At 43.6% G+C, this 13,653-nt stretch overlaps 1 protein-coding gene across 1 annotated transcript; it reads left to right on the top strand.

Moving 5' to 3' along the window:
- Positions 1-511: 511 nt before the first annotated feature.
- LOC147882975 (TOM1-like protein 1) lies at positions 512-2,809 on the top strand. Its single transcript, XM_087401009.1, has 3 exons — positions 512-1,209; positions 1,622-1,876; positions 2,239-2,809. The coding sequence occupies exons 1-3, from the start codon at positions 691-693 to the stop codon at positions 2,665-2,667; spliced, it is 1,203 nt and encodes a 400-aa protein (XP_087257135.1). The 5' UTR covers positions 512-690; the 3' UTR covers positions 2,668-2,809.
- The last annotated feature ends 10,844 nt before the right edge of the window (positions 2,810-13,653 follow it).

The following is a 13,653-nucleotide window of genomic DNA, read 5'->3' on the forward strand; positions in this document are numbered from 1 at the left end:
ACAATTTTGTGAGACACAATCTTGCACAAACCAGGTAAGAGCAATTGTGAGGATGTGAAATACTAAATGGAAGATAAGTGAAGAACTGGAGCTGCGAGGGTACCCATAAGAAATACCATGTTGGAAAGCCACAAGCAAACTTAACATTGCTGGATGTGGCAATTAGGCTCTCTCAGCTTATTTACAAAGTGTTGATGGGCGAGAGCGAGAGGACGGAAGGGGGGGGGGGGGAAGCAGGGAAGGATGATATGGGAGATGACGAGTTTGCCATTGCGAGAGAAACAACTTGAATAAGAGTCTACAAGCTAGCAACAAGCTTCCCTACCTAAAGGCTAGATAGGCATGAAGCCTTTTTAAGTAACCTTTTTATTGTGTCCAAAGCTTTATGGGAAAAAGAGAGTTGTAAAGCAACCTTGGAAGAAAAACCACCACTCCCTAATATTTCTTGGGGGAAAATAGGTGCTAGCTAAATGACACTCTCTTGCTTTTTCAACCCTTAGAATAAATAAACCACGTGGTGAGCATGAGATTAAAGTTTGCGTAGAGAACAAGGCCGGCAAAGTCAATTGGGTGCTCTCTCCGCATTCTGCCCTGCCGTCTACACAGCTTTTGCAACCAGAGGCCGGAGATCTGCACGCACCAGCATCAGGACTGTTGCCTTGGATTTCAAGAGACGAGAGCTTGCCGTGTATGTCGGACGCCTTCATGGACAAGTTCAACTCCATCGGTGAACGCATCAAGGTTGGAGGCGCCGATCTCAGCAGAAAAATGAGTGCTGGGGTGACCTCCATGAGCGACAAGATGAAGGAGCTCTTTCAAGTGCCCACACAGGCGGACAAGCTCGTCGAGGAGGCAACGGCAGAGAATCTGGAAGGACCCGATTGGTTTAGAAATATACAGATCTGTGACATGGCTAATTCTGAGCAGATTAGTGGACATGAGATTGTGCGGGCGCTGAAGAAGCGCTTGGCGATTAAGAACCCTGCTGTGCAATTGCTCACCCTCTCTCTCCTCGAAACCTGTGTTAAGAATTGCGAGAAAATGTTCTCGGAAGTAGCCTCAGAAAAGGTACTCAACGAGATGGTCAAGGCCGTAGACGATCCGCAGACACCGACCGTGGTTCGTGAGAAAGCACTGAAGCTGATCGAGTCATGGGGAGAATCCACTGAAGAGCTGCGCTATCTTCCTGTTTTCGAGGAGACCTACAAGGTATTTGGGGTTCACCCTTTACATGATCGAGAGAGGATGTTTTTTCCTGGTACGATTTCATTGTAAAGGTTCGCGTTATTGGATTTGCGACACCTTTCACAGGCATCGCATCGAAAACCATCTTAGATCCACTTCATGAAAAACACGTTTCGATTTCGAAATTTTGCTCCAGCTCACATATATAAATATATTTGGATTTGGATTTCTTTTTGGTGGAATAATCATTCTATAAAAGGTGCATTTTTTGAGGAACAGACTGGTACAGTTCTTTTTCTACTTGCGAAAGCTCATTGAAAGTCAATGGTCTGCTGTCGCAGTTTTATAGCATTGGAAGGACTCTAGTTTTCATCCTGACTATGTGGTGAAATTGTATATGCATGAATATAAAACGAATTCTGATGCCGCATTGCAGAGCCTGAAATCAAGAGGGATACGCTTTCCTGGTCGGGATGTAGAGAGTTTGGCACCGATATTTACTCCTCCAAAGTCTCAGTCTTCGCAACCAGTAAACAGGGAGGCAGATTTCAGTCTTGAAAACGCAGCAAGTTGGCAGAATGACAATGAGGTAACACAGGAACAGCCAAAGGAGGTATTTGACGTTGCAAGAAATGCTATGGAGCTCCTGTCCACGGTGTTAACTTCATCTCCACCACAAGAGACGCTTAAGGTGATGGCCTCGTCATTAAACCGTCTTAGGTTTGTGCTTTTCAATTTGCCAAAAGATTGTCTTGAAGAAAAGATGTTTTGATTTTGAAGCTGCGTAGTTGAGTGTCTCTGTCAATTTATGTCAATGAATATCATGAATAAAATTAGCTGTGAATTTCCGGATAAGTCATTGATCAGTTGCTGTTACAGGCAGAAGCCTGTCTAGGGCAACCAAGTCTTACGGTTCCCTTGTCTATTTTCTGTTAGTTGTCTTCCTTTTCTCGTCCTGTGTGGCTGGCAGGGAAATAAGTTGCCAGTTTGTTGTGTTAAGATTGTGTATGATAGGGGTAAGATGATGATAAATAATGATTTTGCTATTTATAGGAGGAGATTACATCCACGTTAGTTGAGCAGTGTCGGCGATCACTATCCAGTGTGCAGAGAGTAATTGAGAGAGGAGGAGATGATGAGGCTTTGCTGTTTGAAGCACTGAATTTGAACGATGGGCTCCAGCAAATACTTTCTAGATATGAAGAGATGCTCACAGCACCCACAATGCAATCCCAACAGCCCTCAGAACCAGCCTTGATACCAGTGGGGGTTGTGGACGAAGAGGAGTCTTTGGTAGTAAATGGTGAAAATTCACTGGTTCGGAAAAGTTCTGCCAAGCCTTCCACTTTCAGGTCTTTGCAGAGTGAAGAGGCTGCCATGGCAGACTTGGATGAAATGATATTCGGCCGAGCAGGGGGTTCGTCGCAAGAAAGCTCACAAGGGGCCCGAGGAAAGAAAAACGATGATCTTATTGTTTTGTGATATTATTGGTACTTAACTGAGGGGTTGCTCGTATATTCATTTAGGATGTTGATACGTATAAGCAAATCATATGCAGAGTGTCGCCCTGACCAATGTACATATGATTTTACTGGCCTTAAATATATTGGAAAGTTATGGTCTTTGTTTTCTGGTTTTTTTGGAGCTTGTTTTCAGACCTGATGATGACTTATATGTTGTGTGATGTTAACCTGTACGTTTCTCAATCCACACTTGTCACTTTACGAGGTGCCAGGTATGGTATCAAGTTGAGTTGTTAGTCAATATTTTGATCAATCCATGGGAGGTTCTCTGGAGATGGCGTAAGAGCTATATGATGGACGTACACGTGGACTCACACTCCACCTTGAATGAAGTGGCATTACATGATCTTTAGAAGAAAGTCCTCCAAAACATATTTAAAAACTAACGTTGAAAAGCACCTTGAAAAGTAAAGGGAAGGTCAATACCCTCTCCTCTCCATTGAACTTATTATTCCGATGTAGGGCACCTAAGGTTTGATGTCATATGCTGTCTTATTCTTCTAGCATGTTTTTTTTCAAGGACATGCACCTGCCTTTTAGTCTTGTCGACTATCATAATCAACAAACATTAGTTAGTGAATTTAGGTGTAGTTCTTGTTCTTATATTTAATGCTAATGTTCGATTTCCTTAAATGGTATAAAGGAATCAAATAGTTAATCATCTAATTTTCGTGGATGATCCAGTTCACTCGATTCATGATCATTGTTGGGAGTGTGTAATCAGCAAGATGTCCCAAAATGCCCACGTTGATTTGTTTATATACAGTAAGAAATACAATAGGAAAGAATACTTGCGTCGTTTATATGAAGAGTCTAGTTGAAAAGAATGTTATGCCATGCTTCATTGCCTTGTTTTTTGGGAACTATTTGGACTGCGATGTACTTTTTCTGCTTGTCGTGGACCCTAGTTACAAAGAGATTATTCCTTGAATATATTAAAAAGAAGATAACAAGGGGGATGGAATGATGAGAGTATTGCCCTTTAAAAAGGAGGCTATACTTGAACGCTAGTATATTCCAAGGTTTTTGTTGCCTACAAGTGTTATGTGATCTCAAGGTAGTGGATATGTCCGCTATGTATCAAAGGCTCACATGGAAAGCGGTTCTTGCATTACCTCGTGTAAATAAGAGCTATTGATTGATCCAAGTTGATGAAGGTTTTCACCTCTCTTGGGGTTTTAAGGTGTAGAAATGTGGTAGGCTTAGAGAAGGTTGTAATGTTCAGAATAAGGATAGGGTTGGGATAAATGAGAGAGAGAGAGAGAGAGAGAGAGTGGATTGAAAGAGATGGAGCGAGGAGTGTAAGAGTTGAGGATAGGATGCAAGGGTTGTACGGTTAGAACATGCTATCACACATTGAGGCAGCATGGGTACTAGGGATGAGAGTGTACACGAACACCAGTGGAGTGAACACACTACTCACAAATATTAGAGTGCTTTGCATTATGAGGAATTTAAATATACATGAGCCTTGGCAGAATATTTTCAGTCTTTGGAATGTTGACTCTATATCTCTATCTTGTCCCAAAAGTCATCTTGGAACCATTCTTAACTCAGATTAGTGATCAAAACAAAAACATATTGAATCGGCACAAGAGTGCACAATCTCTCTCTCTCTCTCTCTCTCTCTCTCATTATGCTTGTCCTATTATATGAATCATTTATGCTCTCAAGCTCAAGTTATTACAAATGGAGCTTTGTCGCTACTCAACAAACACTGTAGTTACTTAACACTAACTTTGAGTAGCAAAGCTTTGCTACTATTCAACACAAATAATCCTCACCTTATTTGATTTGTCCTTATTTGTGGCATCCTAGAGGCTCTTGTATCTTGCCTCATGATAAGTTGTATCTTGCCTCATGATAAGTTGAGCAGTGGGACTTGAAGTTTGCTCCTTCTGAGCAGTTTCCTATTGATGCTTTTTTGATCAGGCGATTGCTAAATATGTATAATGGTTTACTTTCAAAGAATCTTTTGCTTTATTGGAGGTATCTGTGTTGTGAGGTCTCACTTGCAAACTCACGACATCTCTTCCCTTGAATCATGCAAGACAACATCAAGACTTGTAACCTCTCAAAAGCAATCGAATTCATCCTCTTTGAGGTCTATTACCTTGAAAGTGCCTACATATAATGCTGTTGGTCAGACTAGGGAATCAAAGAGGAATGGTCTTGTCTATATGTTTGGAAATGTGCCTAGAAATACTATAGAAGCTATAGTATTGAATCCAAGGGCTTTGGAAAGTCCACAAAGCAACATATGGTCTTTGCTTCTAGTGTGGGGCTTCCTCTATGATGGTTCTCTTGGTGAAGATGTGTTCAAATGTGTATTGGTCTCGTCTAAAACCCGCCTACATAGTCGCTTGCGTGCACGTGCTCTTGATGTGTATCTCAAGAGATGACCCCTTACATCTTGACGATCAAATGTCCAACCATGATAGTTTGGTAGTAACTTGCATCCATGGGATCGCCTCCCTTATGAATGGGTATGATCGTACGATGGTGCTTGGAGGCCATTTCCATTTTGTAACTTTTGGATGGCCTCTTTTAGCTGAGATGTGGTGAAGAGTGTAGAAATGGTAGGGCAAGGAATGTTGTCTAGGGTGGGCATAGACTGGTTAAGGGCACCATAGAGTCTATCATTGTAAGCTTTCCAACGTCTAGGGTCCTTGATGGGAGCTTCATCCAAAATTCATTGGAGTCGTTGTTGTACATAAGAGCTCTTGTTGATGGCGGGCAACAAATTGTTGTTTCTTTTGATACACTATATGTTGATACTCGTATAAGGTCCTCAATATTAGTACCTTTTAGATTGGCTATTTGCTTCAAGTCATCTTGCCTCGTTTGAGCATCTTTGAATTTGATGATGAGAGGCTTGTCTCATGAATCATCTTTCCTTGCCCTCCATGCATTCTCAATCTATGTTTCGACAATCCCAAACGTGGCATTTAAGAAATCTTTCACTATATGTGATGGGTTGATTGCATCCTCTTTTGTCCAACCATTTTTTGTTTATAGCTTTCTTCCTTCTTCTATTTCCTCCTCAGAAGTTTCCTAATTTACCCTTTTGGGTTTGTATCCATACCAACATCGAACCAAGTCTCGCACCCTTTGGTATGCTTTTCCATTTTGGCCTCCATTTTCTTGGAATCCTCTAGTATGTGCCCCTGATCTTTTGGCAATTCGTCTAGATTTTTAAAAAAAAAATGCACTTTCTATTGTCGTAAACATCTAGAGTATTCAATTTAAGAATTCCGTGTATCTCCTCCTCAAGTTCTTTGAGATTAGAGGCTTGTTATTCCATTTTCCTTTTGAGCCTTGCATTGCCTTCCACCATGGCATCTTGTGTGTTCACGAGCCATGGATCATCCTTTCCACCCATAAACCCTCAATTTTTTATGGCAATCCCAAACAAATGAGCTATTCCCCTTGAGTTAGGGCATAAGCTTGAATGCATCCTCAAGTGCCATGATTGCCACATCTTATTTGGACAATCTTTCCATCCTGCAAATTGAAAAGAAACTCCTAGAATTGCAAAGAGAAGTGGAAAGAAACTCCTAGAATCGCAAAAAGCAAGGGCAAAAGCAAATCAAGTGTACCTCACTATTTCGAAAAAAGATATCATTGAACAGACAACAAAAATCCATAGTCCCATCACCTTCTCTCAATTGATTTTTGTTAGCCCCTATTTTTGCCTCCTTTCCAAAAAAAATTTGGGTGTGGATTTCTTTCTCACTATGGTGGTGTTGTCCTTACCTCAAATCACCATCTTTCCCCCCCTCTATTGCCCCTTTAGAGCTTGGGATTGTGCTCCTACATGATTGTAGCAACTTCTTCAAGGATGATTTAGATAGCTTTTGGGCTACATCTATGAATGTACAAGGCCATTGGTTGGAAGGCCTTATAGGGGACCTAATGAGAACAAAGTACATCATCGTGGCAGCCGGTTATGTGACCAAATAGGCTGAAGAAAAAGCCTTCTAGGACTGTAGTTCCAGAAACGCAACAAGGCTTTTGTATGAAAATATCATCTATAGATTTGGATTTCCCATCAAAATCATCTTAGATCAAGGAATTCACTTCATCAACTTGGAGATTGAGATCATTATTCCAAATTTAGCAAGAAAAATGATAATATACTACTTGAGTGCAAGTGGTAAAGCAAGGTGCTCAAAAAAATTCTCCTAACAACCATGAACAAGCACCAAAAAGATTGCAGCTACATGCTCCACACAATAATTTGTATTTCTTTAAGAAGCTTTTGAGCTCCTCTTTCTTTATTTTTGTGTCCTTTTTGACCACCTGATTGTCATCTTCCTCTTCTTCGCTATCCACCTCATAAAAGATAGCTTTCTTCTTTCTTTTGGGTTTGTTGATGACCCCTTTCTCTATCATAATTTCTTTGTGAAGCCATGCATCAGGTAGGTGATTTCCACATTGTGAGGCTTTGTACCATTGGTGAGGCCACTCAACAAACATGAATGAAATGATCTTACACATTGTTTAGTTGGTTCGTCAACGCCCTCATTCACTTAACAAAGTCATATATCAATTCACCTAGCTTTTGTTTGATTTAAGCTTCAACATGAAATATTAATTGCTTGTGTCAAGTTTAAGGGCTACTGTTCAACACATTTATGGCCAAGTAGAAGCCCTTCAAAACCACTTGGACGAATTGTTCAAAATAATCAAATTGTGGCTCAAGGTAGCCTAGTCATAAAAAAATAATCGAAAGGAGGAGAAAGGAAAGGAATTATCAACATATCAAGAAAAAAGGATTCAAGCACAACATGCTCGCTATTATACACTGCACCCAATGAAGCAAAACCTCCCTCATGTATGGGTTTACGGACCATACCAAATCAACGAGTGCTTTAACAATGGGACTATCACCTTGGAAGACTTGGAAGGGGATGCATTGCCAAAATGAATCAAGGAATGAAGATCAAGTTGTTTTGACCATAAGTACAACTTAGGAGGGTGGAATTCATCACGGTAGCCACACTGAAACACAATTTCCAAGGGGTTGTTACAAATCAAATCAAGATTAACACCATAATCCAATAAGAACATGATTGGAGGAAGCAACCAATTGGTTCACAAATTCCCAAAACTATGCAGAATTAAATGGCTATGTTAACAGCCACAACCATGGAGCACGGTGATGGATCCGTCCATATGGGTTTTGAGCCACAAATGGCTGAACATCAAGCTGGGCTGATGGGGTTTGAGCCGCAAATGGCTCAACATCGACCTAGTCTTGTGGGTCTTGAGCCTCAAATGGCATCGAGATCATCCAAATTAGCAAGGATAACAAAAGAGCCATTTGGATCCCGTATATGGATAACACAAGAGCCATTTGAAGATAAGAGGAGGTTGAGAGAATGTCTTGGTGCCATATGGGCCCAAGCGGTTGTAACAAAAGAGATATGATAGAGAGTGGTATAAGCAAAAGGGTTGGCCCTCCCTTCAAAAGGTGACTTGTATAAGGCCAAATCGTTGACTTTGGTCTTCATTGTTGTATGCACAAGTTTGGAATACAACCTCCCTCTTCTCTTTCAAGAGTGTCTTTGGGTGTTCTCTTGTTTCCTTTGTAGTGCCTTTGTGTTTGACACTTCATCCCCCTTCGCTCCCCTCTTCCCTCCTCCCTCTCCCTTCATTCTCCCCTCTCTCCTTCTCCCGTCACCCCCTTTCGTCTTTCTCTCATGCACATTGCAACAATCCGGGAGCCGCTTGAGTGACACTTGCAAACGACATGCTTTGCATTGCTCTCACAAGGAGTAGTTTGGATTGGAGGCTCCATCGATGTTCCTTCAAGATCCCCACAACACGTGAGTCACCATAGAGACTACACATCTTTGGCGCCATTGCCGGAGAGTTCAAGGCATGCTTTTGCACACTTGCCTTCTCTCGTCATTTACCCATTGCTCATTATTTCAAGCTTAACTTGGAGCTTTGATAGTGGAGTTGTAGGAGAGGAATGAGTGAAGAAGTGTGTGTTTGCATGGAAAAAAGATGAAAACTGTCATTTTCTATTGGAAAGCATTTTTTATCATGAGAAGCTTGTTTTTTATGTTTGTTAGTGTTTTGAATTGATCAAAAGCTAGTTTAGAGGATTGCTAGGGTGTGTGTGATAGCAAAATCCATAAAAAACACCCAAAAATGAAGATGGAAACTTAAATTCAAAGTGGTTTTGGAATGTTGAATTTCTCATTTGTGCACCAAAAGTTGAGGTTTTTTGCTATTTTTTGCTTAGTATAGGTAGTGTATAGCACCCACAAACACTCAAAACTGGAACAAAAACTAGAAATCACCAAACAAAGGTCGAAAAAATTCATGTTCTCAGACATCTCTTATCCCCACGGGTCGTTGCCTTAGCGCTATCCCAACAACCTGTCGCCTTAGCACTATCCCTACGGTCAAACATGTGTTGAATTGTTGGCTTAGCTCCTATCCCCACGACCTAACAATTCTCTACCGTCTAACCCACTGCCTTAATTAATACGTGTCAAAATATGCTATCCCGCCATTCTGACAGGTGTTGACCCATGGCCTTGAGCCTATGCCAACAACCCGTCGGCTTATTGTCAACCCTATGACCATCACCATACTCACATCCCTCTAAGGCAGTGAACCCACCGACTGTCGCTTTAAGTCTATCCCCATGCCTATCGACTTATAGCTAACCCTCTAACCATTGCCATATTCACATCCCGCCAACCTGATCATCCCGCTACCCGTTGCTTTAGCACTAACCCCACAACCATGGGCATATTATCCTCACCCCAACCCGCTGACACATGTTAACAGTCTATCCCTACGACCGTCGTCATACTTCCATCCCTATGGCCATTGCTATAGGTCTATCCCTACGCTCGTCGCCTTACAGCTAACCCTAAAATTGTGGGGATAGCTTTGGGAATAGAGCCATTGTAAAAAATCACAAAATTAAATTTGAGATAGAGTGTACCTCCGCGGAGATTTTATACATGCACTTGAGGTTTGGCAGAATTTTGTCCAAGGAACCCGAGCACCCGAGCCCGACGAGGACAATGTTTTGAACTACACTCAGCCCACTTTTTGACCTAGTTTGGGATCGGCTCGAACTGGGAGCTCTTCCTAGCTCTCACTCAGTGTTAGGGCCTCGACGTGAGGACCCCTCCAGTTTCGACGAGACGGAGAGCTTGAACGGGGAAATTCAAGACCCCCTACACCAGGTTAGCTCCACCTAATTCTCCTCCTCCTTTTATTGCCTCCAGGTTAAGAGGCATGATATCCAACATGTTTGGACAATTGGGCTGAATGGATTCAACGGACATGGAGAACCATTTTGCCAATATGTCCACAAAAAGGGGAGGTCAGCAGTAGGTAGCAACTAGCCCCTGAGCCACAAGTAGGCCGCCTTTGTGGACTCAAGTGCTAGAGCCTTCATAGGACACCCTGACTTGGAACACATGGATGATGAAGACCCCTTGATGAGGGACTCCGTAGGACAAAACCCTGGCCGAGGAAACGAGTGAGACTTCCAAGGGGAAACTGCTATGAACTTTCGACCTTTCAGGTGCCCCCGAATTCACCGGCTATGTGGTTCCACAAGTTCCACCTTACTGTCCAACGCAAGGATCCTCCATGCAGATGCCTATTGACTTGCTTCCTCTTGGAGGTTGACAGTTTACTCCGGTAGTAGCTACAGCCCCGATATACGAGGGAGCAAGCTTTATAGCCCCAACGTCGATACTGGCAACCCTAGCCAAAAGCCAAGGCAATATAGGTCCCAACTGGCTCCCTTACCGCCTCCACCTATACTGGGTCTGCAACCTCCCCCACCTTGTATAACTCCAATCAACCAAGTGTTGGTGGAGGAGCTACCCAATGATTAGGAGGACTCGACATAGGATCACGGACACTGTGACTATTTCCCTTGTGAGGAGGGAAGTGGCATCATAAGTCACTACCTCTTACATGAGGATCAACATGTCCCGGTGTTCCAGACAGTGCCCATGGATGGCCGCAAGGGCAAGAGACATGAACTTCGTGGTGCGAAGGCCCCCGATCCAATGCTATACTTGCCAAGGTCCACACAGGGCAAGTGAATGCCCATATAAGGGCTCAGCGAACCCTCCAGTGTCATGCTTTAAATGCCAAGGGCCGCACTTTCTAAAGGACTGCCCATACAGGGATCTTACCCCAATGGTTCCACCCACAACATGCCCCACGCCCTTGTGTGTTGGGTGCAGAGGGGATCATTTATTCAAGGATTGGCCCCTGAGTAGACCAGCAACTTCAGCCACCCCGCCCAAGAGCACTAGCATCAATTTGCTGAGTATTGAACAAGGTCAAGCAGCAGCAGTGCCCTTGAAGGGTCAAGGATGCAAGCTAGGGCCATAGGCAAGGAAATGAAGAAGTAGGAAAGGAAGGACAAAATGCGTATGCCACAAAACCCCGAGGCACCCCAACCCCCGAAGACTAGGTCCAAGAAGGTTACCAAGGTGGGCGAAGGAAAGAACCAAGTGCTCATCCAAGATGGTTAAGATGAGGAGACAGCCACTCTCGCCACCTCCTCTACCTCCGGACAAGCCCTCTCTCCTAGGATGACCCGAGTATGCCTCCGTACCCAGATGTAAACAAGCTAGTGTGGGCTGAAGATCTCACATCTCCACCTCCGTATAAGGAAACATATCCAGACCCAGCCTTGGAAAGACCACTTATTAGATGCTTAGAACTTGGTACGGGAATGCCAAGAGAAATTTGAGCAGAGGCTCAAGGCTAACAGAGGGTTGGATACCATCCACCTGGACCACCTGACCACCCATAAAGGGGCAAAGGCACTTAGGGTGCTAGAGAGGGTGGAAGAAGAGGAACTATCCACAACTCTGGTAAATTAGAGGCTCTAGACTTGATGTAGCAAATGTTCCAAGAGGATTGAGTGCTACAGAATCTATGAGAGGAAGGAGACATCTACGGTCTCGAGGATATGCTATCAGTAGGCAAGGAGACCACTCAAGAACCATGTGATAGTGCTAGGTTAGTGACTTCCTCTCCATAGAGGTTAAGATGCCAATTGCATCCTTGTTAAGAGGAAATCCTACCCCCTGGCGAGACCTCTCAAACTGGATGAACGGCCAATTCCTACCCCAAGGTCCTACCAACCCCGAAGTCGACCAACCATAGGAGGAGAACCAAAACCTATCCAAGATCCCCATCAATAAGTTAGGCCAATACTTTGAAGGTGATAATACTAATGCAGCTATCCCATAACCTACCAGAACTAGAAGGTTGATTCCATCTTGGATGTGGGAGCGGGTGTGAGTGTCTACACCAATGAATGTTCGGAGAGGTGGGGAAAACCCTTCCCTCAAGCAAACCCACTTGGTAGCCAAGCTAGCTGATGGCAGAACTGCTGAATCCCTGGGAGTCCTAACGGGTATTAACATTACAGTATTTGGCTTCACGTACCCCATTAGATTTGTAGTCATGGACTTTACCCAGCAGTTGAGATACGAAGCCATCTTAGGCAAGCCCTTCTTGCGATTGTTCTGGGCTCATACATGATTGGCGCATCATCAACATCTATTCATGGCATGAGGAGCAAATCGTGCAAGTGGACTTGAGTACATAGAAGGCCCACCCTCTATCAATACAACTATTTTTCACGAATTTCGACACAACCGACAGGACCACATCCTTGAAACTATTCCAAACTTGTGAAAGAGAAGGTGATGAGAAGGAAGCAGCTAAATTTTGGTATGCCCCCCTCCCTGAGGCAGAGTTCTCTAAGAATTGGATGCACATTTTGGCAAACATCGACGTCCCAAAAAGATTAGGATTCCAAATAACAACCCCCAAGCGCAAAGAGTTGAGCACGGTGGTTCCCCTCAGAACGAACATGCTCAAGCCCTGTGAGGTGAGCAGAGGGACAATAAGGGTCAAAATAGACCTCTAATGGCTAACATATGTGGGTGCCACTAATGCTCATCATGAGTTCTCCTCCAATTGGGGATCACGATTGAGCAAGGCTACCTCTCCAGTCAGCTCCATAAGTCCCATGAAGGAGCCCCCCTTAGGTCTGAAGTTCCCAAGTTCCAAAAGCTCGAAGGCTCCCACCAGGGCCAAGAAGGAAACCACCCCAAGGGGAGTGGAGGAGGAGGATGAAGAAAAGGAGGACCTACGATGGGTACCTTCCCATTACAAGGACTACACAATCGAGGATCGCAAGATCTTATACCATCAGGCCAAGAGAACCTAGGAGGAAGGGTGCTTCAAAGGATACAATGGTCCAGCTAAGCTTAAAGAAGTAATTTTGGCGCTGGAAGGGGAGGACCCACAACTAATATTCATAGCAGATGACCTCACCCCCAATGAGGAGCGAGTTGTAATTGCCCTCCTTTGAGAGTGCAAGGACTGTATGGCTTGGAAGTACACAAATATGAAGGGTGTGCCCGTTGAAGTCGTGTAGCACATGATACCCATGCTAGATGATGTCATGCCAGTGCACCAGTGTCCCTATCCTATGAATCCCAAATATGCGCTTATAGTGAGGGAGGAGACCCAAAAACTCATAGATGTGGGATTCATCTATGAGATAGAGCATATAGACTAGGTGTCACCCATTGTGATAGTCCTAAAGAAGAATGGAAAGATTCGAGTACGTGTGGATCTAAAGAAAGTCAATGCTGCCACTAGGCGCGACCACTATCCCTTGCCTTTCACGGAACATGTTCTAGAAAGTAGCGAGAAAAGAAGCTTACTAGATGGATTCTTGGGATACAATCAGGTATCTATCGCCCAAGAGGATCAACATAAAACTGCCTTCACAACTAAGTGGGGTATGTATGCAGCCACATTTCAGTGTTTCATGAGATCACCGTCTTCAAGGAGTACCTAAGGGACTTTGTAGAAGTCTTCTTGGATGACATGTGCATCAACTTGACGTGTGCGATGATCA

This window comes from Dipteris shenzhenensis, chromosome 29 (assembly GCF_047967505.1).
Source record: "Dipteris shenzhenensis isolate YYH24624 ecotype China chromosome 29, Dip_SZ_1.0, whole genome shotgun sequence".
NCBI classification, from domain to species: Eukaryota; Viridiplantae; Streptophyta; class Polypodiopsida; order Gleicheniales; family Dipteridaceae; genus Dipteris; species Dipteris shenzhenensis.